Here is a 26,703-nt window from a genome sequence, read left to right as displayed (position 1 = left end):
TATATATATATATATATATATATATATATATATATATATATATATATATATATATATATATATATGTATATATATATATGTACATACATATATATATACTTTTTTATTTTATTTATTATGTTTGTTTTATTTTATTTATTCTATTTATTTATTTATTTTGTTTATTTATTTATTTTTTTAATTAGTTTATTTATTTATTTATTTACTTTATTTATTCATTTAATTAATTAATTTATCTAGTTAATTAATTAATCAATCATTTATCTACTTGTTATTTATTTATTCATTTATTTATTTACTTACTTATTTACTCTTTTTCGAATACGTATTTACTTTTCAGAAGACTGCCGTTAAATAAAGCTTTTGTTAGCAATATCCTTTTGGTATTACACACGGACGTTTTGTTTCCTGATGAGGTACACAAACATTATTTCCTTGGCATTATTGTAGGATCTGGCTAGAGTTTTAGATGTACTAGAAAAGTTTAAATTTTTCAACTTTAAAAAAATGAAGAAGCTTCATTACATTATTACTTTGAAGGGTATTAACTAAATATGAATGAGACTCACTCCCTCAGATTTTTTTATCTCTAATGTATTATGAAATTTACGCTTTTCTCAATTAATTGTGGTGTTTCCTCCTTTATTATAGCATCAGAAACTATTTGATGAAGACTGTGATTTGAAGTTATATGCCCCATCTGACTATTCACTTGTGGCATGTGATTTGAAGTTTGGAGAAATTATTTGTTAAATACACTATAATCTTTTTGTATTATATTTTATTTCAAACCTTCTGCATATATTATATATATTTATTTTTTTGTGTATATTATATGTATTTACTTTTTTAACTTATGCTTATTAGTTCACTTACTTTTTTAAAAAAATAAAGCTACTGTTCGATGCATGTATATGCATTTCAGTTTTTGCTCTTGTAGAAAGTTCATTTTGCTCGGTTATCTGATCAGTTAGCTTTTTTCAGGATGAACTTATACCGCATGAACTTTCCCGACGAGGCATTCGTGCTTCACGTTATCAACGTGCATTTCTTTCTGTTTGTCTTTTCTTTCTTCCTACATTATTACATTCGGATCATGTTGTTATGCGCCATATTGTGGATACATTTTTCACCGAGGAATGGGTATGTTTTTAATTAAGTAAATTTTACATTTCTTTGAGATATAAATACGGCTACTTGGGACTTTCGTCTTGGCTATATTTTCTCATTTAAGATCTGCGTCTCCCTCATTACTGTTGAGCAAAGATATAGTAATGATTAACTGACAGTTCCAATTTTTGTCTCTTTAAATCCAGGTAAAAGTAATGGGATGATCATCTACTCATTGCAATGGTGCTGATTTCTTTGAAATATGAATACAGTTACTTGGGGCTTTCATCGTGGCCGAATTTTCGTCGTTTAATATTTGCCATTACCGCTCATTACTCGTACTATTATTGGTTATGTTGTAGAAGAAATAGTTTTATTTTCTGCCAATTTTTGAAGGCAAAATGGCTTGGTCTTGTCAAGCTTCCAGATTACAGCGTTTTTTTAAATTAGAACTCTTTCGTGAAGATGCAGATTAGCTGATTTTTAGGTAGTGCATTTGCACATGGGAATAGTGATAAATATGCACGATGTTTGGGACCATTATAAAGCAGCAAGTAATGCGCTGCAGCATGCAATTAGTATACAAACAGTAAAACACTTGACTGCTGGCCACATATCTGCTCTGAAAGCGGCATCCTTTCCACATACTGCCAAGTTTTCAGTGGCTGATGTCATTTTATTTGCTGATTTAGTAGCTGCTTCAAATAAGCACCTCGAATGGGTTATGTTGCATGCCTGTAAGTCCTACTGCTGTCATTCTGTCATACGTGTTCAAATCTTGCTTTATATTTTAATCCTTCTCATAAAACTTATTTATGTAGGGATGCGTCATTTTGCAAAAAATGAAAAAATGAAATGATTTTTCTTATGCTCTTCAGATAAGTCCGAGAAGTGCTGCAAACGTTCCGGACAGCTTTATGACATTGTGAACAATCAAATTGCATCATCTTCGCTTGATTTGTTTAGTAAAGTGCTCGAAATTTCAACCTTTGAATATGGTTATAAAGAAGTGCGGGAGTTTTTATCACTTTTGACAGCTGTGAACTTAAGAAATTTGAATTGACATCTTTCCAAATTAGCTATGTACTCTGCAAATCAAGTTTAACTTATTATTCTCTAAATGTTGAGAAATTCGCTGCTTATATGTGCTAATTTTTCTTAATTATAAAATATTAGTTTTTCAAAGAGATATTCGAATTTTCAGTACCTAATTTTTGTTTCATTTCTTTGGATTTTTGTTTTGTATATGTTAAATAGTTTTATTGGAGCAGCTCCTTGAAATTTTAGATAGCTCGATCGCTTCTAGACAACAAGGATAAGAATGTCCGAAAACTTAAGGACGAAGTCTGTGATCATATCATACAAGTAGCCGAACTTTTTGCAAACGAATTACCTTTGCAGAGGATCAAGAAAAATGGTATATGGCCTGTTTTGCTTCGTGCACAGTCTTTTACCACTTTTGTTATTAAAATTTAAGGGATAGAAATTTTCCGTATTACGCTATTAATTACTTTGCTTATAAAGGATACATTTACAATTTGGCACTTTTCCTACGGTAAAGGTTTGGATTATGGGGTAATTTTCTTTGCAGAAAAGTTAAGATCATGGCTTCTGTTGCTGAAGAAAACTATTGAAGAGTTGGATATTTTTAATGCAGATGCGTCTTCTTTGATTTCAGAATTGAAAAACCGACTGGACCAGGTTTTTGTATCGCATTTTCTTTTCAACTTCTACATAATCTGTTGATTAATACTTGTTTTCTGCACATTATTCCATTGGTTCCCCGCTTCTTGTATTTACAGCTATAGCTTATCATCGTTTCTTGACAATAAGTTTTGTTTTACAAGGGCTTTGCTTCTAATCGGTGATGGATATTTGTTACAAGAATTTTCTAAAATCTTTTTTCTAAGTACTTGTCAAATTATGCAAAGATAACATTTGAAAGCTATTCATTTAAGAAACTCATTTGTATGTGCTCCTGCATCAGAGTTCAGCTTATTAAATTTTGTAACCTATAGGTGAGCGATATGCATGATCTGTCTGGGATAGTTGCCGTATCCCAATATCTGCAAAATACCCAAATTTTATTGACCACATTATCGCACTATTGCATGTTGGATGGAGCATTTTTGAAAAAACTAGAATCAGCAACAAATTTTTCGTATGGATGGGCAATCACTGACCAGTATTTTCTTGTATTTCCTTTATTTTAGTTGTATTTTACTAATAATCACTTCATTTTTAATTTCATCAGTCCCTTTGAAGTCCTTAATGTTTAAAACAAAACTCTTCCTGTTCAATACCGTTTTACAAATTTGTATCAAGCAGTAATTTAGTTTACTCACATGAAATCTGAAATAGAAGATAAGATAAAATCAATTCATTTTGTTAAGTAAGTTTTTCCTCAATTTCTTCATATCTGATGGCGTGCTTTTGTTACAGATGGACTGAAAATATGAAAAGTTTGGTGAAAGTTGATCCACTTCCAATATGTTCATTGTTTGTCAAAATGGCCAGCTCAATTAATTTAACATTGGAACGTCTGAATACACCTGAGAGGATATCGTCTATATCAGTGTGTTATTCGCGTTTGATTGAAGCAAAGTTGCGCAAAATCCTTCAAGTACGAATGGTTGTTTTTCCATTTATTTATTTGTTCTCTCAGATTCAATCACTTTTAGGTACTTTATTACACTTAAATTCAATGATTTAAAAACTACTACATATGTTTTTTAACTCTCACGTTTGCATTGTTGTGAAATTGGAGAATGAATATGAACTGTAAATGAAAATGAATCTAAACAGAAAACAAAACTGAAATTTTAACTCTAAACTTTCTTGGATGGGATATCATCTCCAGGCTGTTCCACGTTCGCTGTTTGAGATGTTGGATAAAGTAGCTGGTCTACTGAACCCTCCGCAAGGACGTTCTGTGAATAAATCTGATGTTCGTCAATTTGCGGATTCAGAACGTCGTTTGCAACTTGCAGCTATTACACATGCAATCTCAATGCTTTCTTCTGGTATTTCAACTATGCAATTAACGTCACTTGGGTCACTTCGAGTGGATCCATCAAATCTTCTTTTAGATGGAATCAGGAAGTTTGTATTCCGCAGTAATTGCTGCAGAACGATAGTATGGTATCTTCTAGGAGTTCCGCACATCACTGATATACTACCAATTGATGATATAGAAATAGCTGTAAATCATTTATAAATTTGAGGAAAGAAAAATTTATCGTTTTAGAGAATTAGTAAGTCAAATTTGTGCAACATTGCGGTCGCTGTTAACTTCTGATTTGCTGCTGGACGATTTTTTGACTAAACTGAAGAATCAGTTTGCTCATTTACGTGAAGCTTTTGTTTACATGTGTGAACATATTGCTATTAACGGAGCTGTAATATGGCACAATGAATTAGCTCGTATAATTGGTTATATGATCGAGAAAGAATGTAACGCTTTTCTTCAACATCCTGTTTGTTTTTCTAATTAATAAATTCCAGAATTTTGACCGATTTTTTTAAATAAATTCAGTATTACTTTTAACAACAACTATTCAGAAAATAGGATGGGTACTTCCGATATCTTTTTTAAAGTTAGAATCTGTGTTTTATTGATTGAAGTCGATAAACTAGAACAACATGTTACAGATCACAGAAGAAGAGAGCTTATATCAGTCTAGATCAGCGCCTATTCCTATTATTCCGGCTTTTGAAGGATCATTAACTCCTCTACATCGCTTGTATAGCAGAATTTTGAATTCATCAGATCCAAAGTAAGGTTGTACCTTGACGTCTGGAGCAATTACAAAAATTAGTTTTTAAAGGTGTCCGTAAAAGTTAATTTCCAAATTCAGAATCAGGACTTGAATTGTAATTCATGATTCTTTTTTAGATCATCATATTTTGTAAATTCGATGAGGGTATGGTGTGATTTAAAAACTAAGAAAACAGTGTTATCAAACGAATCTCTAAGTGCTATACAGGTTATTTAAATTGAGCCAGATTAAATTTAATCAAATATTCATTAAATCAGACTTAGTCAGTGAAAGCTGATGAAGTCCTGAAACATTAGTAGAGTTTTATACTGTTTGACCCGTTCTTATTGATAAAGTAATGGTTTTTGAGCCAGTTAGAATTGTTATGCTGTCGATGGTGTTTTTATTATTGGTAATATACTTGGGTAATACGAGCCACTATTATTTAAGATAAGAACTATTGTTCTTTGTTCTTTTCAGGAAGCTCTTTCACCGATGGGTGTATATGCGCTCGATCGGATTGCATCATTTCATATCGTGAAATATTTATACACATTATGTGAACAACTTTCGGAAATATTATGTCCTATAATGACTTCACTGTTAAATGACATTACACTGGTGAAAACTGTAGTGGTTGCTGGAAGACTGAAAATTTTCGACTGTGCCTTGTCCAAGTTTTTGCCAAATTCGTCACGATTTATTGGTACAGTCAGTAAGGCGTGTTTCGTTTTACTTCTCATCAATTCGTTTTTAATGTAGTCGACTGATAATATTAGCCTTGCAAACTGCCTTGTAATACCATACAAATCACAAGGCATAATGTTCTACTTAATTACAAATACCATTTCGTGTGATTGGTATCACGCGTTTTGACATATAATTTACTGCAAAAAATCACAACTTTACTGATTTATCATGCGCGAATTAATCGCAAAGTTATTTGGTGGCGGAAAATCCGATTGATCGGTCTTACACTAATTTTGGCGTTCTTTATTCTTTTTATTTTCTGTTGCGTATCTATGCATTCAGATATCGAATGAGTTAATAAAACAATTTAATTTTAGATTGGTCAGTTACAGCTATTGCGGCAGCAAATATTGGCTGTTAATCAGTCAGCGTTACGACAACATTCGTCGAATATCTTCAACGCAGTTGCTACACTTAACGAGTTCTGTTCCTTCCAACTGGTTTTTTTTTGAAAAAAATTTGAAAAATTTCAGGAAATGAATCTGAGGAAAGTTTTCTGAACACCATCTAAAGCTTTTCTAAAAGAATTAGGAAAGCATTCTAGAAAAGCTCAATTCCCTCCAGAATCTTCATTTCGAAAATATTGCATTCGTCATTTAATGTTTTCCGGACATTAATGCTTTATAAGAAAACACACGTTCATTCAGAGGTGTTGTTGGCGATATTCGTGGGCGTCGTGGTGGATGTGATGCGACATTTCTCAGTGAATTTTCGGTACTTTTAGAACGTTGCGCTATAACAGACCCATCGATGAAAGTTAGTTTCAGATCAGATTTTTTGCACTGTTTTGCATGAGGTATTGTTAATGAGCAGGATTTTTGTTTGCCAGTATCGTATTTGCAATTATTCAGGCTTTTTAAAATATGTTATAGATATACATAAGAAGAGAGACACCACAGCTGCTGATACCTGCAATGTTTCTTATACTTCTAGCTGCGATAAGCAAGTTCAATGGTAAAACACTTTCAAATTTGCGTCTGATTTTCTTTGTACTTTATTCTATTACTTGTCTAACCCATGTCCCTGTAACAATTGATAATTTGAAGGATTTCATTTAATGATTCTTTTTTGTGCACAAGCAAAAAAATTGTTCGAACTTTGTATCGGAAAGCATAAGTTCACTAAGAAATTTAACTTTCGAAATAATATCTTTGTAGTGCTCAAAAAAGCCGATTCAACGGATATCTCGGCATTTTGCGCCGGTTTCGCGTGTATATTACTACAGTTTAATGTTTTGCAAGAATTTCTCGCCCTCTGCAACGTTTACATATCAGCGACTTTACTTACAACGCGAGGAAGCATGAAACAACCGATTTTTGTGCATACTCTTCGCTTTATAGCTCACTATTCTTCAGTGCCACCAAATGTAAGGCTTCGATAGACTTGAAATTATTATTTCTTTTCTCCTTTTGAGAGACCTCTGATTTTTTAATAAAAGCCTAAATGAGTCTAATTTGGATTACAAAGTCCAGGAACTCCTACGAGGATTAGAGGTTCCTGCGATCGTATGACTTACGAATGACATTGTAGGACGCACCTATTTTAAAAATGTGTTGGATCCTTGAATTCAAAGATTTAAATGTTACAGAGATGGATAATCGGATGGAACTAAGGTTGCATAATCCTCAAAAATCGCTAAAAATTTTGTAGAATATTTTCAGGAAATGGAAGAATATCTTTCGCTTTCGCTACAAGAAAAACTCTGACTTTCTATGGGTTTATGCAGATATTTCTGATTTACATAGTAAATGGTAAATAATTTATTAGATTTTCTTCAGCAAAACAGAAACAGTGCCATGAAAATAATTTAAAACCACGAAGTTAAATTTTGAAACGGAGGTTAAAGCGTATAGTATTTTAAGGATTAAAAAATGAAGGGGTTACACGATAACCGCAGATACCTGATTCTGATTCTCTGCATGCTTTTATATTTACACTAGAAAAATATATTCTTATACGGATGGGTGTAATTTCAACTTTAACAGTGCTTTTTCCCGCGTTGAGTTTTTGTACGCCGATAAAATTCCTTGGGCATTCGTTGTTCTTCTTCTTCCTCAAGCATTTTCTGCACTTTCTTCGCTTCTTCTGCAACCTGCATAACAAAGGGAGTAAGTTGCAGCATTTAAAAGGTGACTGAAATCTTACCTTAGACGCATGTGAAATTCCATGCCTTCTGTTTCACCTGCCACTATACTTTCACTCTCGATTTCAACAATTGCATACACTAATACATCTGGTGACAAAGCCTTCCTAACCTGATGATGACGCTGGTTACATTGACATGTAAAACTGACTTCTCTGAGTTTGAGCATTAATAATGGGCTCTGTTACTATTTGAAACGCCTAGAGAGCAACAAAAATTACACAGTTTTGACGGATATGAATAAACTTAATCAGCGATGTGCAAAAATAGTTTGAAGTGCTAAGATTCATTTCACATTTTGCGCTCTGATGTACTTTTAGTGCACAGAGTTTCCTATACACTTCCGACAACAGACAGCTGACGCTAAAAAAGTGGACCTATCAAATCGAATCATTTTTAATGTCACAGGGCTTGTGCGACACTTCATTCAGGCGTCTTGTTTGATGCGCAACAAAAGCACACAGTTTCTAATTAAATTTGAAAGATTACCTTATTCTCACGTTCATTTGCTTCTGCAATAGCTTTTTCAGTGAGTTTTGCTACGTGACTCAAACCCTCTTTGATATCGGTACATCGCTGTATCCATTTATGTAACTCTTGACAAACGTTATCTAATTCATCATCCGCAATGTCCCGATTCTTCCATGAAAAAACTTCGACTTCACTTTTCTGAGCATTTAACCGCCCCTGTAAAACTCACAGTTTTAGTAATAATATATCAAGGAAAAGAAAAATCATCCAAAAGTTAGAAAATTTGCATTACTTTAATTTTTTCCTGCCTCATCAAGAAAATTATTTCGAGATGAAATAGAGGTTGAATCAAGTAGATAGTGTTCCCTTAGGTAATATCAATCTAAGTAATACTGCATGAAAAACTGGAGAAGTAGTAAATGAGGATGAACATATCGCATACAGTAAGCTATTATTCAATATTATCTAAACCCAGTACGTTATGTGGACCACAATGGCTCCTTAATGCACCAGTTACATTATCTGCCTGATAGCAGAAATAACCTATTTTATGTTATTTTATACATTTATAGAGTACGAAAACCGACCAGGATTTTTTTTTTTGCTGTCTTCATTAACAGTAACAGTCAAAACTTCAAAACAGTGAGCAACAGAATAATTACGACTTAGTTGGTCAGTCTGTCTAAGTTCTACTTTTTCCTGTAGTAAGACAACTTTTCAGTATCCTGACAAAAAACGGATGGAAACATAAGATGAACCCTAAAGGCATCTCAAACTCTTTCACTTGTGATCAGAACTACTGCTGGAACTACCAAAAATAAACGCTGTTACCGTCAGTATTAAATTACCAATGAAGAAATAAACAAAAAAAAAGAAAAAACCTGAATAATACCATCATATATGGCAGAAATGAAAAGACGCTGGAATTCTTGCAGATCGATGATTTGCAATTCACGCATGGCATCCTTGATCGAAAAAATTTTTGAACGAGTGCACATCGTTACCAGCGTTAGCTGCCGTATTTTTCGCAACATTATCTCACTCAGCTCAGGCAAATCATTTTTACGAGCGACGAAATCTCCATACGTTCCTAAGAGCCGTAAATCTTGATTTGTTCAATGAATTATTTGAATATAAATAATCATAGCTATACCATTTAAATCAATTTCTTCATCTTCTTGCTTCATGTGTCGGAAAGAGACGGGGGGTGCATTAGTAAGATAAACCACAATCCTCTGTACTCATGAAGTTTGCCATACAAACTACTCGATAAATTAAGTGGTTAACTGAGGCTGAACCAGCAGCAAATAGTTATTCACGCATCTGTTCACTCGAAACTGATGTTATCATCGTGTGATGGCTTATCTAAATGACCTACACAAGTATGCAAGACAACTGCAGTTAACACACAACTAAATTTAATCCAGCTGCTGGTCAGGCATTCAATGATTTCAAACTGCAGTTAACTCCATATGATAAAACTACTTCCTACTCAACCACTGCTCTATTGATACTACATTTCTAGATAAATTTATCATCTTTGACTGATATCCATCTGGACAACAAATTTCATCAAAATTTGCAAAAAATTCTTCACCACACCCATGACATCGATAAACTTACCGTATGCAAAAAGACACAACAAGTTGTAATATTTACAATAATCTGGGTCGTTTTGCAGTGTTTTTACCGATGGTTCTGCTAGAAATTGAGCGAATGCATGGATATCGCTGGCTTCCACTACGGAACAGATCTGCTGCGCAACTTCTTCCGCATTTACTGCGTTCCGGAAATTACTCAAGTAGACCTCAACCATCAGGAATGAGTCACTGCAATGTAGTTGTCATATGCGCTAAAATCTAATTCCTATGCATACTAGTCGTATCACGCTGCGCTTCATGCTACCAATATCACATTCTTATTTATCTTTAGAACTTTTGATTAACAAGAAATATTTTCATGGCTAAGGTTGTAAGAGTCTATCCAATATATAAAATATCCATTAATAAATTACGTAAAGACCGGACAGTGTACTACACTAAACGATCACAATTATCGCAGAATAACTGAGAAACAAAAAAGGGTACGTCTAACGTCTATCATACCAAACGTGAACATACCAATCTGACATTTATCTGTTGTGAAAACCACAATCCCACGGAGCTCAAACGAGTAGTAGAATAGTTTCGAGCAGTGATTGTTAGATGGGAAAATTAGCCTCCTTTTTTGTTACCATCAAAGACGTGATCTGTTGTACGTCTTACGTTGCAACGTATTTGACCGATCTGATCATACATCAAAGTATTCAAATTTTTGATGCGTTTTTTGAGATTAAAAAAAGCAATGCAAATGTAATTGCATGATTTCATCATTTTTGTTCTTTTTGATAGTTTGCGGTGGTTTGTGTACAATCAAAACTCAAAAGTAATCAAAGGAAACTCAAAAGTAGTCAAAAGCAACCAAAGTTTAAGGTAATCAAACGTTAGGGTAACTCAAAAAGTCTTTCAATCATTAAAATTATAGTTAATTACGAAAAGATTTCAAATTGATTTTTAGTTTTAAAAAAATAGTCGTGAATGGATATATGCAAAAATGGAAAGATAAAGAATCGAATTCCAAGTGATTATCTGAGAAGATGAGAGGGAAGAAAGAATAATGGAAACATGCAAAATTGAATAAAGCTAAATAGGAATACTGAGGTTAAATAATTCATTGCTTAAATTTGGAGTATTTCGAAAGAATCTTTTTACGACAATGATAGTACGGATCAATCACTGACCCCATCCTTTAGTGACCCCTAAAACAAATAGCCTTCAAAAATATGAATCAAGAAATTACTTCGTCCTTCAAACAGTTTAAAAAAAAACCCCGTAACTGATAGGATTTGTTGATTTCATCTGACAACTGTCACTCAAACTGTCACTTATTCGCTATCCATTACTGGTTCAATAAATGGAAGTAGATCTAATGATTAGGTAGAATATACTTAACGTATAACTTCAAAAGGGATATCAATTAGATTACGAGCAAAACGTTTAACACTGGACATTCCTAGCTATAAATTACCATGGCGTACCGCATTTTATTAATGAATTCCGGTTCCAAAAGCCGAGCATAGAGTATATTTATTGTACATAGATTTGGAGCATAGAGTATATTTATGTACATGTGGAAAAAAGTCAGAATGGATATATTTAAAATAATACTGGTATTTAGTGCTCCTTTTGTACGTGATAGGCTAAACACTGTAACCGAAGGTTGTATCGTAGTTGTGAGTATCGTTATCTAGTGTTTTTTACTAAATGTCATTTAAATTTTTGTACTTGTCTGGACAGAAAGTAAATCCCTAAAATATAATCTTAAATTTCATAAGGCATATTAAATTCTTTATAATACTTTACTGTTGGATTACAGTACTCTTACTGTAGAATTTTATATCTCAAGATGGATCACATTTCAATCATTTATTGTAGAGGGATAAAATCGAAATATCAGAATAGGAATGTTATTCGTACAAGATCAGGAAATCTCGAAATATCTGTTTTTCAGGAAGTGCTATCGAATTTTGGTTATTTTACATTTGATACCAAACTTTACGACTATTGTATTCTGTAAACTTTACTAATGAAATACAAAATCTAAAATACATTTACAGCTACAACTCATTCTATTCTTTTCTTCCAGTGAATTTCTATTCAAATAACAATAACAACTTTATTTAATTGTTGTCGTGATGATATCAAATAAAGATAAATGCAAATAGTATTTGTTAATTTTGCCACTGACTGATCTAATACAACCATAAAACCATTAATCAAATATCTGATATAGACAAAGTTTAGGAATTTCAATTTCATACAAAATTAATCTAACCATTAATATACAATATTCTGTTTTGAAGGTTTTACGTGTTACATCAATACTGGAGGATATCGATAGGTGTCCAATGAATAGATGAAACTTCCTGACAGTTAATCCCTCAGCATATCCTTCTGAGTGATTAGATGAAATTAATGCCCCAAACTTAATGTTTCAGTATATCATTCTGTGAGTGGATATTTGCGCTGAAGCAGGAGGTCATACGCATTTGCAAACCATGTAGTTTCATTAATTTTTAACTAATACGTAATTAGCTCATTTTCATGGTAATTTGCATATTACGATCAATAACTAAAGGGCTTAGACACTAGTCTTATTCGCATAGTAATCAGTTATCATTTAATCATTGGCATGATGATCACAATACGTGATAGCATATCTAATGACTATAATATTATTTGATTGATCCAACATAACTTTCATTGCCATAAATATTTCGTCATTCCATATCTCCATGTATTTCCTGTGATTTAAAATTTGAACTTCATCTGTAGCCGATTATCGGTGATCGAAAATAAGCTGTAAGATTATCTTTTTCTTGTTCTGCTGATGTTTCAAATCATCTAATCTTTAACCATCTGTAATATCTTTTAGACTTATCCAAAATATCTGAAACCCATCACCCACTATATTTTATCACCTAATGTTGCTATACTAAGATTCTATTTAATTAAGAAAAAAAATTCAAATTAAAATCCAAATTCTTCAAATATACAATATGTGAATGGAAAAATAAAATAATTCCTTCAATTTCTCAGAATACTGTATCGGCACTTACTCTTAATGACCATTTGAATTTTCGACAATGGTCCTTGAACTTCTACCCTCTATTCAATTTAATTTCGAGCCCTCCTGAAATTGAACTGTAAGCGTATGTGACGTGATATACTCATATGTCATTCTCTTTAGCAGCAAGGAAGCGTCATCCTTCGTCAGGATCATTGTCCATACGACATACATGCAATACGTCTTTGCATTTGTTTGTATTATATACAGATTTTTTCTTCCTATCACATACATACATGCATGACACGGAAAAGGTCAATAGCCTGTGCGATCATCGTTTTTAAAATAGCACGCACTGTCACAAAAATCAATTTGTTTTCGATCAGAAAGATGTTTTGAGGAAGGTACTTAGGTGTATTGTAGCACACATTTCACTTGTTTACTTATTTATTTACTTTTTTTTTGGAGAGAAAGAATAGGTAACTGATGAGCTACTGTAAAACAATCTCCTATGCTATTTAGTTCAAGCTTCCCCTCAAGATTATTACAGTATCTACGTTACTTTCAGAAAAATAGAAACATTCATTTCATCTAATTAACACTTCTAATATTTTGAATTCTCTCATTCCACCCAATTGACTTTCGAAACTCTCTCCCATTCCCATTCCTTTATCTTATCCTGATTAAAGGTCAAATACTGCCTCTAATTATATTAATGCTTGCTAAAGAAAAGACAAAACAAAAGTCATCGAGTGATAAGTAACAATCACTATTTTATTGATTAAGACAGATCTTTGGTCAACTTGAAACTTGTCAAATGATTTTTTATGAGTGTCATAGTGAAAGCTTTTAGGTTAATTTTGTTAAGACTGGGTTATTTTTATTATTAAATGGTAGACAATGCATTGAAACAATTCCTTAGCTTTTCGTACTAAACAATCCTATCCAACATCTCATTATATTGCAAAGATATCGTCAACCTTCAACATCCTTTCCTCTATTCTTCCGATATGTAAATCTTTCATAGTGGAGTATATCTCCATGTGTACTTGTTTCATTGTCAAAGTGCACTCAGTTATCTATCTATAATAATAAGCGTGAGAAAAGACCGTGAATTTTCCTTTCCTTTATTATCACTCCGGAAAACCGTATTTGAACAATGTACAGGATTCGGTGTTATTGTCATTGTTGACTTTGACGAACGAGAGTTAAGAAGGCTGGAAAGAAAATTTTCCAACAAGAAATTTTGCCAGATTGCTTAAGAATGTGCTGTTTATTACTTGTGATAATAGCGAGGCTGGAGGCAGGCGGTGATTACGGATGGATGAAGGTGTAGCTTGCGCGGGGTCTTGATAATCAGTGGGAGACGGGATGGTAGCGCAGGGTACCTGTTGGATGGACCGAACAGACGGGAGGGGGGAGAGAAGGAGGGGACCTACTGACCTATTTCGCCGATCCGACAATGATGATGATGATGATTGCTACGAATTACGCGCATCGCCTCAAATTCAATTGGGTAAAATGGCATTGCGCAAGGCCAAGGGCAACCCATTCATCCTTCTACCCCATTTCTCATCCTATCTGATCGTATAACTCCATTCAAATGAAATTTTAAAATTCATTGTTACTCTACAGATATGCCTTCAATTTTAGATTACCCTTAGTACACAACACGAAAAGTCCACTTTGACCTTGATCTTTGTTGGTGAATTTTCTATCGATAACATTACTGTTGTTAAGCATTTGGGCACGTCCATCTTTGCTTCAAATTTCTATTTTTAAAATTATTTAAAGTTCAGTTTTTCCTTGCAAAACCTCGATTCAAATGTATTGCAGCAAAAACAGCCAATTCAAATTCCTCAAATAAAAAAAAAGAAAAAATAGAGTGAGCAGTGTAACAAGAGGATAAAATGACCTTGGCATAAAGGGTCATTGACGTTAGTATTTCTTCCAAATGTCCACATAATGGTTAGTGACGGTCCGGATTTCTTTTTTTTTTATTCCATGTCTACCTGTGATGGAGATGAAAATTCTCGTTGAACTCCAAATCTTATCAACATCCAGTAGCAGTGTAACAAGTGAAGGAACTCATTGTCAATCCTCTCGTGCACTATTGTGATCACATTATCGGTGTTACTTTAAAAAGTATTCTTGATCGGATATGGAGTCGATACAGTACAACCAACCTTCTGCTAGTTGAATTATTGAACTGTATTTTACAATAACTCTGATACAATTCGGCTTTGATAATAATTCATTATCTTTTTTCTTCTTTTTTCTCCGGAATTTCAGCATTATATCATCGAATTAACAAAATTATCAAATTAGGATTTTATGATGAAATTGACTGTAGTAAGGATTACAGCCAACTTATGATATCTTTTCTACAGTACAATCATGATAAATAAGAATTGTATGGTACTATTCCTCATATAACTTTCAGCCTTCTTCTTTTCATCATTCCGAACGAGTTTTTTAATTCAAATTTTGAAAATTATAGTCAAACTATAGTTGTTTTATAATAAATTTTAGCTAAGCCAAGTTTAAATAAGGTGTAATTTAGCAATGGGATGATAATCCTATGAAAAGTATCCAAATCGTATGATTTTGCCATATCCTGTTTTATGATTGAAATCTCAAAATTTTTGAATAGCATAATAAAATGGGGTGAAGCGCAGTCTGTCGTATCTTCCTTTCCTTTTTTCATCTCTCTCACAAACCTCTAGTTTTGTTCTAATTTCTCTACTATATATGATGGTGAGATCGACCCATCATCATCACCGCCATCATCATCAGTATGGTACGGTACTTCATCTCTTTTGGGCAAAAGTAAAGAGGAAGAAGATTGAATGTCAACAGGCAAGGTCAACGAATCCATCCATCCATCCATCCATTCATGCAACTTACTTCAAATCATGCTATTTCTCTTTAGAATTCATTCTTTCTGAAATTTACTAATTTCATTTTTGTTATTATTTTATCTTATCCTTCTGCGAATTTTATCGATAATGCATTTTGATGATCTCTGTCTAAGTTTAACCTAATTTTAAGTCTTTAAAAGTATAATTAAACAACAATATATTAAAGATAGATTCGATTGTTTTGTTTGGAATCGGTTTCTCTGGATTTTTCTAATTGTCAAATAATTTTTGTCAAACACATTTTAATTAATCACCATTACATCATTGAATCTATTGTATGGAAAATCCTGACAAATAGTATTTTTGAATATCTCATTGTCTAATATCCCTTCATCTTCGAAGTAAACTAAAAGATTCTTTTGAAGCATTATATCCAATGTGTTGTGTTGATATTTGCATATTTATATGTAATATTTGAACTTTTTTTCCCATTTATCACTAAAAGAATGTCTTAGTTATCATTTGAGTATTACTTCTTGTTAGACTTATCAAATTAGCACTTCTTATTTGATAAGTAAATTAAATAATGTTTTCCCTTATCTGATAAATGAATGAAACACTGCCTTCCTCTATTTAACGAGTAAACAAAATGGTGTCTTTCTCTATCTGATAAAGAATACAGTGCTTTTTTTTTTACTTGAATGCCTTCCTATATTTGATAAGTAAACAAAACAATGTCCTTCGCTATCTGATAAATAAACAAAAAGAAAGTGTCTTTTTCTGCTTGATCACTAAATGAAACAATTATCACCTCGTACTTCATAAGTAAATCTTCTCTTATTTTAATACTTTCTCTAATAATATTTCTTGCTAGAAGAAAAAGACTATATATAAGAACTTAATTTCCTACGCAAATTTTTGGATCAGTTATTTTTTGCACAAAAATTATCATATCAAATCCCTTTTTCCTTTTTCTTTCCCCTTTTTTCTGCAACTCTCCCACTTACTTTTATTTCCTTTTTCTTCTTTTTTTCAACCTTTATTTACTCTGAGAAACAAACATTTCAACTTTTCAATAATCATGCAATATATTTTATGCGGAAGAAAAATTCCGCATACTATCGTTATATTTTAAAAAAGTTTATTAATTCATTCATTAGATGATAAGCATTTGTTACCTTTTCCATCTCTTACAATCAGTTGATATGATTAAATGTTTGCCTTGGAATGACCTCTATGCAGGTGTCATGGTATGTTCAAATTGCCTTTCTATTTGCATTGTATGTACTAAAAATCAGGTCAATCACCGCCCAGGGGGATGAGATGAGAAGGGGAAATTGCGTAACGAAAGTTTTAGTCATTTTCTTTTTTTTTCCTCACCATTTATCTACTACTCATCATATCAGGACTATTCTATTAAAAAAAAAAAGAAAAAGAAAAAAAAAAACAGGAAAAAGGAAAAAGAAAAGAAATTGAACAAAATTTTCTTTAATTTTAAAATTTTTTCATGAATTTTGAAGATTCTTTGTGGAGTTTTTTCTGTTATTTGTTTCAAAAGTACAATAAAAAATGGTTATTTTTTCATCTACTTTGTTTGTTTAGAATTTTAACGAGAAAAAACTAAAGTTTCTTTTTTTCATTTCACTAAGAAGTCCCAATCTTATATGAGATCTCTGAGAGTTCTTAAATAACAAGAGTGCGGGAAGTTACGATAGTTTCTTGATCTTATTGCAGCAAAAATACGAATTAATATTACTTCGAACTTTGCCTGCGATCATGCATTTCTAAAATGGTGATATTTAAATCCCAAAATAAGTTTAGTACTTTTGGAAAAACTTTTTGTTCAAGTTTGACAAAAAATGAAACGACACTTTTAGAATTTATTTGAAGAAAATCCTTCAATATTATTTATATTTGCATACATCATTCTAATGCTCAGCGTAAGGTTGATGATTAATTAGGGTAGGTGTATTTAGGTCTGATTGACTATCCACTGACCAATAGCATATATGAAACAATTAAGTGAGGAGTGGACAGTTATGTTTATTCGTCCTCTGTTTACACTTTTGAAATATTGATGAAATAGTGATTAAAGCTTACATATATACACAAAATCAGGTTTTCTTCTCGAAGAGAGGAAGAGAGAGGAAGAAAGAAAAAGGGTGGGGAGAATAGGAAACTTGATTGCATAATTGTCCCTCAACTTCTGAAAATGACAATGGAGGAAATTCGATTCCGATTCGATGCAAAAATAGTACTGATTGTTTGGCTCAAAACAAGACATAATGTTATTGCCATTCTTATTGGCTATTGTTTATTGTTTATTGTTTATTGTTATTGCAATTCTTTTTCTTCTTCCAATATAAAGATATAAATGAAATCAGAAAGCAAGTTTAAATTTCAATTTCAGTTTTTCATTAACGAAACAAATTGAATTTTTTATTTTAATAATTCTCCAAGCATATCTATATTCGAATATGCAAATCTCTTTTTAGTCGATTAGGAAAATTTTTTGAATGATTTTTTTTTTGTTTTACGAAAAATCTTGATCATAAGTTGAAGTATAAGCTGATAATAAGACTCTTGTCTGATGATAAGACTCTTGTGATTTTCCTTTTTCTTTTTCTTCCTCAAATGTCTTTTCCATTGTTTATCTTTTCTCTAATAATTTTTAATGTTTAAAAATTTTTTGACCATTTTCACCATTTCCACCTATTTCATGGTATTGCTATGACTTTATAGCTAGTGACATTATTGAAATATTATGGGACAATGTCACCATATGTATTGTGAATATATGAAATTTGCATAATGGAATGAAAAATTCTCATTTTCTTGTGATAATTAAATTGGTTGACAAGAGTATAACGTAACGACAAGTTTGGGACAATTAATGTTGTGAAATGAGCGAATAGCTGAATGAATGAATGAACAGATGGATGGATGGATGAATGGATGGATGGTGATTTGATCCGTGAAGAACGCAGAAACGTTAAACCTTTACGTAACCAATGGGAGAAGAGAATGAAGAAGTATCGGGAGGAAACTGGTTCTTCTGGTACAAACTGCCCAGTGGATCCGAAAGATGATAATGCTTTCAGTGATGGAGACATTTCTACAAGCAAGAGTTACTACTTCTACCAATATCTTTATTCTAGAACCAGAATTTCTGATAATTTCTCTCTCTCTCTCTCTACGTCATTTTCCTTTTTTCTCCTCTCTAAAATCCCGTGGTTTGTTCCTCATCACTGCCTTGTAGTATTTCGATTGCAACGATTGAAAATATCCTGATATAAGTAGCAGTAGCTTCCATCTATTAATTGGGTAAAATGTACTTCTTTGGATAGTCAAATAGCAGATATCGTTTGGAGTTTTATTGGTACCAGTTCTTTGGATTTAACCGGAATTAGCCCCGAGGCTTCTCAGTCATCTTCTTTCATTCTCAGTACTTCTATCGATTACGCTAAATCTTGTTTCTCGTCCGTTTTTTTTATCTTCTACTATTGGATCATTGTCATTGTCATTGTCACGAAAGCTATCCGTCTTCACTTCGTTCTACCAATAACTTCTTTTCCATTATCATCTACTTCTAACAAAAGGGATTGTTGACATTTCAATCTTTCACTAAATATCTCTTCCTATCTATTATTTTTATTTTTTTTCCAAAAAAAACAGCTTTCATCTTTTTTTTTTTTGGGAAAAAGAAATTTTATCAATTTGTCAAAGCTTTCAGTAGAATTTCCATTTTTTTTTCGTAGTAAAATGAACAAATTTCTCTGAAAATGTTTGCTGTGACATTAAGAAACCAAACTCACTTATGAAAGCAATCCGACGAAATTTCACGAAGCTTAAGCCCGAAATTTCGAATCATAAAATCCTGAGTGGAGAAAAGAAATCCTGACCATAAACCCGAAATCCGAAATCCGTTCTTCGATTACAAATATCCCTCATACAACTAGATATAATATGACGCTTTTAGGTCAATGTTTGCTTGAGTTTGAAACAATCTGAAATACATGTTAATTAGTCAGTTTCAAACAGTTTAAGATTTAAATTCACTCCTTGGGTTATTTGGTCTATTGTTTTTTTCAAAACCTTAATATTATCAAATTGATAGAAGTATTATAAATGAGATGATAAGTTTCAGTTAAATTTATTTACTATTTGAATTCATTTTTGCAACAATTTTCCTCTTCTTCTTGTTTATTTGAAATTGAAATTAGCAATGAAAAGAAAAGAGAAAAGTGATTGAAATGAGTGAAAATAGAACAAATAATATGTGAGAAATGGGAAAAGTGTAATTAAAAATTTCATGAGAAAGTTACTTTTAATTCTCATCAGTTATTTTTAGTTTTCGAAAGAAAAAAATAATCTGAAAGAAAAGTTTTGGAAAATATATGGATTGATTTATCTTTCAATGGAATAAATGAAATGATCATCGATGCTTCTAATATAAAATAAAAACTAAAACAGTATTAAAGCATTACTTTTCATCAATTCCTTATTAATCCATCAATTAAATCTCAAGATAAATTTAATTTGTTCAACAATTTTCTGATTTATGGAAAATCAACTTTCAATTCTAATTTTCATTTAATTATTTATATATTGTTAACATTGATAAATGTGTATTTAAATATTTTTATTTATTGGATCCATTTTCTTGCTGCATATTTAATGACTATATTTAACTGCAAGTACAAGTAAAGGGTTCATATTAGTTTTTCCTTCCTTTTACTTTCTTATCTAAGTCAATCCGCTTAATCTGAGTTATCTCTGAATCAATCTGAGTCTAAAATTTTAAAATAATATAATACGAGTTTAAAAATTTCAATGTAGAGTAGTTTATCGAGGCTTTTTTTGTTCTCTCTCTCTTTGTGCTTATTACAAATTTGATTGTATTATTATTTTTATTTCTAATTAAAATTTTACGAATTAAAAAAAAGTTTTAAGCTGAATTTTGATCGTAAAACAAACTTAGATACCAAATTCAAGAATAAATTTAAATTTAAACCTATATTTGAAACAAAACAATATTTCTAACAGCACCAGCAATCAGTCAATTTTCAAACTTTCTGTTTTTATTTTTTTTTCGAATATTCTCTTAAATGACATATCTCTCATGGCCAACCATTAATAAATGTTAATTTTTGCAAAAGACAAAGTTATCTATAGTTATCTTTTATTGTCATTTCTTACTTTCCCTGAAATTAATGAGCATTGACAGTGCCATATGACATATTGTATTCATTGGGTCCCCATATTCCTCCTTTTTGTCATCCTATCTATCCAACTCTGTCAAAAATTTTAGAATTGAGCTATGATTGATTGAAGGATGTTTGAAAGTGTAGATCCGCTTCTGATCGAAACTTGTTTCTTCTAAAGATGATAGAGGGAAGAGCGATACGATGAGATAGATGATGCTTTTGCCTTATACATGAAAATTATTTTTACTACCTATCATTACTTCTGCTACTACTGTTACCACTATTACTATCATATTATCATGTTATCACAACTAATTGCTAAGCAATACTTCAATGTAATCATTTTAGTTCTTCAAATTATTCCTTTTTGATAATAAAATCATTGAATTTTAAAGTGAACATAATTTAACCTCAAAAGTTTTCCTTTTTTTAAAACTTCAATTTTTCAAAAAATAAATTAAATGCAACATTTTTTGATATTCCTTTTCTTTTTCTTGTTTCCGTTTTATTCAAAATGATAAAAGAAAACAAGCGTTACTCCACTTCCCTCTCTCCCTTTCTCTTTTTCTCTTAAAGAGCGACGAAATTTTATTTAAATAATATTTTAAATAATTGAAAAAATATAGTCATTTTGTATTACTTTTGAATAAGATTTCTATTACTTTTCAAAAACTCATTACTTCTTTTCTTCTATCATAACAATTTGAAATTATACTAATTTTGAAAAGAATTTCTCTAATGCATATGAGAAAGTTTTAGTTTTATGCAAATCTTTCATTTTTGTTTTTCCTCCATATTCAATTTTCAATTTGTCTTAAATACAAGCAATTGTTTATTCGTTCGTACTTTAATGATTGACAACCAATACACTGTGAAAGATGATTTTAGCATTTGATTTTGCTTCAAGCTGAAGTTTCCTACAGTATTTATCAGCTGTGGCTAATCAACAAATGGCAAAAGGTAATAATATTTATATTTTTAGTTTTAAAATTTAAGGGGAAAATTTAATTCTCGACAAAATTTTCGAAAGTTAAGCATAATGTTTTTCTAATTTATTAATTTTAAATTCTGAAAAGAAAGTAAAAGTTAACGCTTCATCTCTCAATAAATCTTTATCAAACTTCCATTTACCAGTTCATATGAATATACTTCCATTCATATCTCTAGTTATCTGAAAGTAGCTTACCTATCGGACGATTATAGAAACATTGGTTAATTTTATCATGATATCTTGTTATCAGCGTTTTGTTTTCAACGATTCTTATTTCATCTGATCTAATATTATCTCTCAATTATTCCCGATCATTGAAATATTGTATTTTATTTAAAAAACTTTCAAAATTTGTTCAAATTTAAAGTCGAAATTTCACGAATTCTTTCATGTTCTACATTGTCACAAACAGATAGATAGGTAGATACACGATATACAAGCTAATTATCGCGTGAAAAGAGAAATGTCATCATGCATTTATCATTCGTAAATCACGTGGCAATCAATGATATCTCACTTAAACACGTGAATACAATTACTTACGCCATTTCCTCAATGACAAACACTGATATTATACACAATTTTTTTCAATCAAATATTTTTCTTATGGTTTACATTATGCATTCAATTATTTACATTAATTTTGAAAGAAATCCCTACTGGAAAAAAAGTGTAAAGTTAAACTTATCTTTCATACTTTTGTTTCACGTCGTTTACTTCATGCTAACGTGCATAATTTCCGGAATAGGACAATTTCCGGGGAAGCTTGTGAAAATAAGACATATTTTTCGCATTTATAATGTGAAGTAATCACTTACTAATCCATAAGTAAACAAAATTTCAGTATTCATTTGACATTTGTTGGTTCGGATAGAGTTCAACAACGGAAAAAGAACACAAGGTAGCCGGTATTAAGCAATCAAAAATCCACCACAGCTAATCATCAGGTCATCAGGTTATCAATAGAAACTTTGAACTTCGTGTGATACTTCCCGTTAATGTCTCTGTGGGTAAAAGATTTTGCCAGAATAGAATCATCAGCAGCACTGTTTGCCAAACGTTTGTGCAGGAGCTACAAAAATTACGACACTTCTAATGGGCGAAGATATAATGCAACATGGGCCAAAGTCGAATGTATTCCATGCCGGCACACCCCAAGATATCGTTAGTCATCCCCGGAATTTGGATTCGAAGCCAGAAATGGTTGTGTGTGGCGGTAATGCTACAACGGTAATTTCTTCAGTAGCAGCAACAGCAGCAGCACTTGCGAACAATTCTATTGAAATTGGCAATTCGTCTTCTTCATCGAGCGCTACTGGCTCCCCAGTTAATGATGATTGTGGACATCGAAATTATGGTACAGAGTTTTTAAATGTTTGAAATTTAATATTTAAATTTTAATCTTTTTGCCTAATTAGAAAGATTATAATTTGAATGTTTGACTCAAAAATAATGTTTTAGAAAAAAGTGCAATTTATAGAAACTTTTATTCGAATTTTCTTTCAGCAATAAAGTTTCAGTTTCAAGCTCTTCGTTGGCATGCAAAGATACCAAAAGTAAACCTGAAGGCATGAACGAATGGGATTGGACTAGTATGTCGGAAAATAATTTCGCTGAACTTTGTGTTTTTCATGTACCTGATAAGCCATTGGAACATCAGGTAAGTGGTCACTTTTTACTTCATTCTCCAACAAAATTGTTTATTTTAATTACTTATATATGCGAAAAATTCTCACAAACATTGTAAACAGCTAAATTTATTAGCGTTAATTTCAACCTTGACCTAAATTTTATCTTTCTTGTCATTTTACCTGCGTGTACTCATGTCATCTGTTTTATCAACTTCAATGGCACTTTATGTACCTATAACCGATAATGAAGAATAAGAGTTCGATTCCAAAAAAGGAATTTGAGGAAACTTTAGTGCTATCTATTTGCGATATTATTGAAGCTATCTTTTATTATTTGAGAACAATAGTTTAAGCATATTTGAAATTTATTGTTAATGAAACTTCTTCGGCTCTTTTTTTTCAATACAAATTGATGAAATTGATTTAATTCAACCTATTTGCAATGAATAATATAATTCTGTCTATCGCAACAATTATAAAAATGCATGCCGACTGTGTCACCTTGTTTAGGATCCAAACAATCGCGCCGCAACATCATTACCATTGAACTTGACCATTCGATCATCGCATGAAGTGCCTAAAGTAATTAATCATTATTCCATCATTACTTTTTCTTTTTTCTTCTAAAATATTTTCATTTTAAATGATTATGTTAATGGAAGATAAAAGAAAAAAACTGAAAAACGATACTGGCATATCATTCAGTACGCATTGAATTTGCTTATTAAATTATTTTATAATGTAAACCGTCAAATGCTTAATCTTATTTGATTAACTACATTGCTAATTAGAGTTTCATTCAATTTCCATTCGTTAAGTTTCAAATTTCCCAAATTTAATTTTTAATTCACGATGCGCAAATACGAAATAAAACGATATTTCAGTTTTTTCTTTTTTTTCTTTTTATAAAAATGACAGTTTTAAAAGTAATGATATTTCGCTGATAGGTGATGGGTGTCTGGAGCATGGATTACATTCCACGTGGTGCACGTTTTGGACCTCTGGTCGGTGAGCACAAGAAACCGGATATTACGGAAGCTACGGTAAGCCCAGCAGAAGCTAGTGGTGCTGGTGGTTCATGCCACTCCCATTGTGGTGGTGCTTCAAGCTCCACCCTTGGAAATGAGCTACCTTGGGAACCCATCTGGAAAATATTCAGCAATAGTGGTAGTATACTGATTCGATTGCTGGATGTAAGTGAAAATCGCAAAAGTAATTGGATGAAATTTGTCAACCGAGCACGAACCAAGGAGTCGCAAAATTTAGTCGCTTGTCAGGTTAATTTTAATTTCTCTGGGAATCCTCTGTACATCAAAGTGAGAAGTCAAGGTAGCAGTCCGAAAGTTACAAGTTCGATAGCAATGTGAAATGAAATTCAATTAATAACCGAAGGATGATAAATGTTTGAAACTAATTAATAAATGAGTTTAATTCTTAAATTAGTCGTCAGAACTAAATAAATGAGTCATACTTTTTTAGACATTCTTGAAGGAAGCTATATTGTTATGTGTAATTACGTGTAAATTTAACAGAATCTTATTGAAATACGTAAATTTCAAAAGAATATTATTCTCATCTACTCCAGACCATCAATTGCACGACCTATTTTAGGTAGAAAGTGAAATTTTTTTCTATTCCGTGAAACCAATTAAGCCGAACACGGAATTGCTGTATTGGTATAGTCAGGATTACGCGCAACGTATCAATTTTCCGACATTCTGCGACTATTGGAAAGTTCCCTCGTCAAAAGGTATCATTTGCTACATATTTGCTAGAAAGAAAGCGTGAACTTATCATATCTATCAGCTTTTCTTATCTATCACTGACTGATATCAAAATGATTAAAACACAGATATTTCCAAGCATAAAATAGTGTCACTAAACAACTTTTCATAAGTTAGTCTTATTATTCACTTTGTATGACAAGTTAAACTTATCATATTTTTATCAGATCTTAAACGTCACTTATTTCATTATCACTTCTTCCTACTAAACCTTACTGCTTTATTATTGCTTCTTTCTAGGAACTAATCCTTCAGTTTGATTAAGCTGCCATCAAACTTTCTCGAAAACCTCATTAATTACTGACGTAACTATAATCTTCCGGATAGTTGAGAACGAATTAGGTACCTACCAATTCAATTCCACATTTCACCTTATCACTTAATGAACAGTGATGAAGAGAATTGCGATAATACTAATAGTTGAAAAAAAAGAAAAAAAATTAGGTAAATCAGAAGAATTACCGAAGAGCAGTTGTAGAAAAGATATATTGACTGTTTATGAATGTTATGACTTTCAGATAAATGATTCTGAAAGCTATAAGTATTTATCTGAATTCACTGAAACTTCATGGCGTATTTTCAAATTTGAGTGATGCAACAAATAAATAAATACTAGATTATTACCGGAAAAGTGCACCTTTGTATTTTCCCCAACGATAGCAAAAACCGGAAAATACAATAATTTATCCCAAAAGATTTTCGAATTAAAAATGCGAGTAGCTGCTGAAATAATAATGAAACATTGAATCAAATTATTATATGAAGTAAAAAGACTAAAGAAACCGGAAAATAGAAAGTTGCGGTTTTTCGACTGCCTTTAAAAATCAGTTTGCTTAGGTGATAGAGTTAATTCAGAAAATTGTTGGTGAATTTTTTTTCTGGGGAGAATTTAATTAGCATGAAAGTATGATTATATTGAGGAAAGGAGCAAGTACATAGAATTAAAAAATTAGAGAAATTTGCTAAGATGTACTTAAATTTCTCAAGTAGGCCGTTCCTGGATGTGCAGAAAATTTTAATTTTACACAGGATTCGAATTTCTCTTAACGATTCATAAGATTTTCTATCATTGTTCATTTAATAGCTACTTTTATGTATAATGAATGAAAATTTTAGTCGTGAAATATGTTGAAACAGCAAGTGCTCCGGGATCAAGCCGGAATGCTGACAACAAGCCAAATCGAAATGTTGATAATAGACAACAACAACAACAACAACAACAACAACAACAACAACAACAACAACAACAACAACAACAACACAACAACAACAACAACAACCACAACAACAACAACAACAACAACAACAACAACAACAACAACTAACATACATCACAAGAAGACTCTTAGATTCTCACTAAAAAAGTGATAAAAGTACAAATAATCTATTCTT

The 26,703-nt window shown here is 31.7% G+C and overlaps 6 protein-coding genes across 6 annotated transcripts in view; 4 read left to right on the top strand and 2 right to left on the bottom strand.

Annotated features, from left to right (window-relative positions):
• Positions 1-7,345, top strand: part of LOAG_16709 (hypothetical protein) — an 8,918-nt gene extending 1,573 nt beyond the window's left edge. Inside the window, exons 6-23 of the mRNA XM_020449359.1 lie at positions 341-416; positions 985-1,143; positions 1,598-1,847; positions 1,989-2,119; positions 2,398-2,527; positions 2,702-2,811; positions 3,129-3,295; positions 3,553-3,733; positions 3,971-4,212; positions 4,358-4,586; positions 4,762-4,886; positions 5,006-5,096; positions 5,349-5,588; positions 5,936-6,039; positions 6,266-6,374; positions 6,491-6,572; positions 6,776-6,984; positions 7,280-7,345. Of these exons, the coding sequence (XP_020307126.1) occupies positions 341-416; positions 985-1,143; positions 1,598-1,847; positions 1,989-2,119; positions 2,398-2,527; positions 2,702-2,811; positions 3,129-3,295; positions 3,553-3,733; positions 3,971-4,212; positions 4,358-4,586; positions 4,762-4,886; positions 5,006-5,096; positions 5,349-5,588; positions 5,936-6,039; positions 6,266-6,374; positions 6,491-6,572; positions 6,776-6,984; positions 7,280-7,324 (2,680 nt within the window). The 3' untranslated portion in view covers positions 7,325-7,345. The remainder of the gene's footprint in view (positions 1-340; positions 417-984; positions 1,144-1,597; positions 1,848-1,988; positions 2,120-2,397; positions 2,528-2,701; positions 2,812-3,128; positions 3,296-3,552; positions 3,734-3,970; positions 4,213-4,357; positions 4,587-4,761; positions 4,887-5,005; positions 5,097-5,348; positions 5,589-5,935; positions 6,040-6,265; positions 6,375-6,490; positions 6,573-6,775; positions 6,985-7,279) is intronic.
• A 26-nt stretch (positions 7,346-7,371) lies between these two features.
• On the bottom strand, positions 7,372-10,067 carry LOAG_03777 (hypothetical protein). The gene is made up of 4 exons (XM_003139308.2): positions 9,856-10,067; positions 9,114-9,322; positions 8,251-8,448; positions 7,372-7,710 (listed from the first exon to the last, which is right to left on the bottom strand). The coding sequence occupies exons 1-4, from the start codon at positions 10,046-10,048 to the stop codon at positions 7,597-7,599; spliced, it is 714 nt and encodes a 237-aa protein (XP_003139356.1). The 5' UTR covers positions 10,049-10,067; the 3' UTR covers positions 7,372-7,596.
• A 4,141-nt stretch (positions 10,068-14,208) lies between these two features.
• On the top strand, positions 14,209-14,430 carry LOAG_16708 (hypothetical protein; the record flags this gene model as incomplete). The annotated part of the gene is made up of 1 exon (XM_020449358.1): positions 14,209-14,430. One exon carries the CDS (start codon positions 14,209-14,211, stop codon positions 14,428-14,430), a length of 222 nt encoding a protein of 73 aa, XP_020307125.1.
• Positions 14,431-14,632: 202 nt separating this feature from the next.
• Positions 14,633-15,727, bottom strand: LOAG_03773 (hypothetical protein; the record flags this gene model as incomplete). Its single annotated transcript, XM_003139306.1, has 3 exons — positions 14,633-14,695; positions 14,850-14,973; positions 15,606-15,727. 3 exons carry the CDS (start codon positions 15,725-15,727, stop codon positions 14,633-14,635), a joined length of 309 nt encoding a protein of 102 aa, XP_003139354.1.
• A 2,914-nt stretch (positions 15,728-18,641) lies between these two features.
• Positions 18,642-19,307, top strand: LOAG_03771 (hypothetical protein; the record flags this gene model as incomplete). The annotated part of the gene is made up of 2 exons (XM_003139305.1): positions 18,642-18,825; positions 19,057-19,307. The coding sequence occupies 2 exons, from the start codon at positions 18,642-18,644 to the stop codon at positions 19,305-19,307; spliced, it is 435 nt and encodes a 144-aa protein (XP_003139353.1).
• Positions 19,308-22,991: 3,684 nt separating this feature from the next.
• On the top strand, positions 22,992-26,636 carry LOAG_03767 (hypothetical protein; the record flags this gene model as incomplete). Its single annotated transcript, XM_003139304.1, has 6 exons — positions 22,992-23,253; positions 23,417-23,556; positions 24,038-24,109; positions 24,475-24,804; positions 25,139-25,277; positions 26,428-26,636. The coding sequence occupies 6 exons, from the start codon at positions 22,992-22,994 to the stop codon at positions 26,634-26,636; spliced, it is 1,152 nt and encodes a 383-aa protein (XP_003139352.1).
• Between the last annotated feature and the right edge of the window lie 67 nt (positions 26,637-26,703).

This window comes from Loa loa, assembly GCF_000183805.2.
Source record: "Loa loa unplaced genomic scaffold supercont3.14, whole genome shotgun sequence".
Taxonomy (NCBI): Eukaryota; Metazoa; Nematoda; class Chromadorea; order Rhabditida; family Onchocercidae; genus Loa; species Loa loa.
Note: the sequence above shows the minus strand (reverse complement) of the source record. Positions and strands in the feature narration are given on the sequence as shown.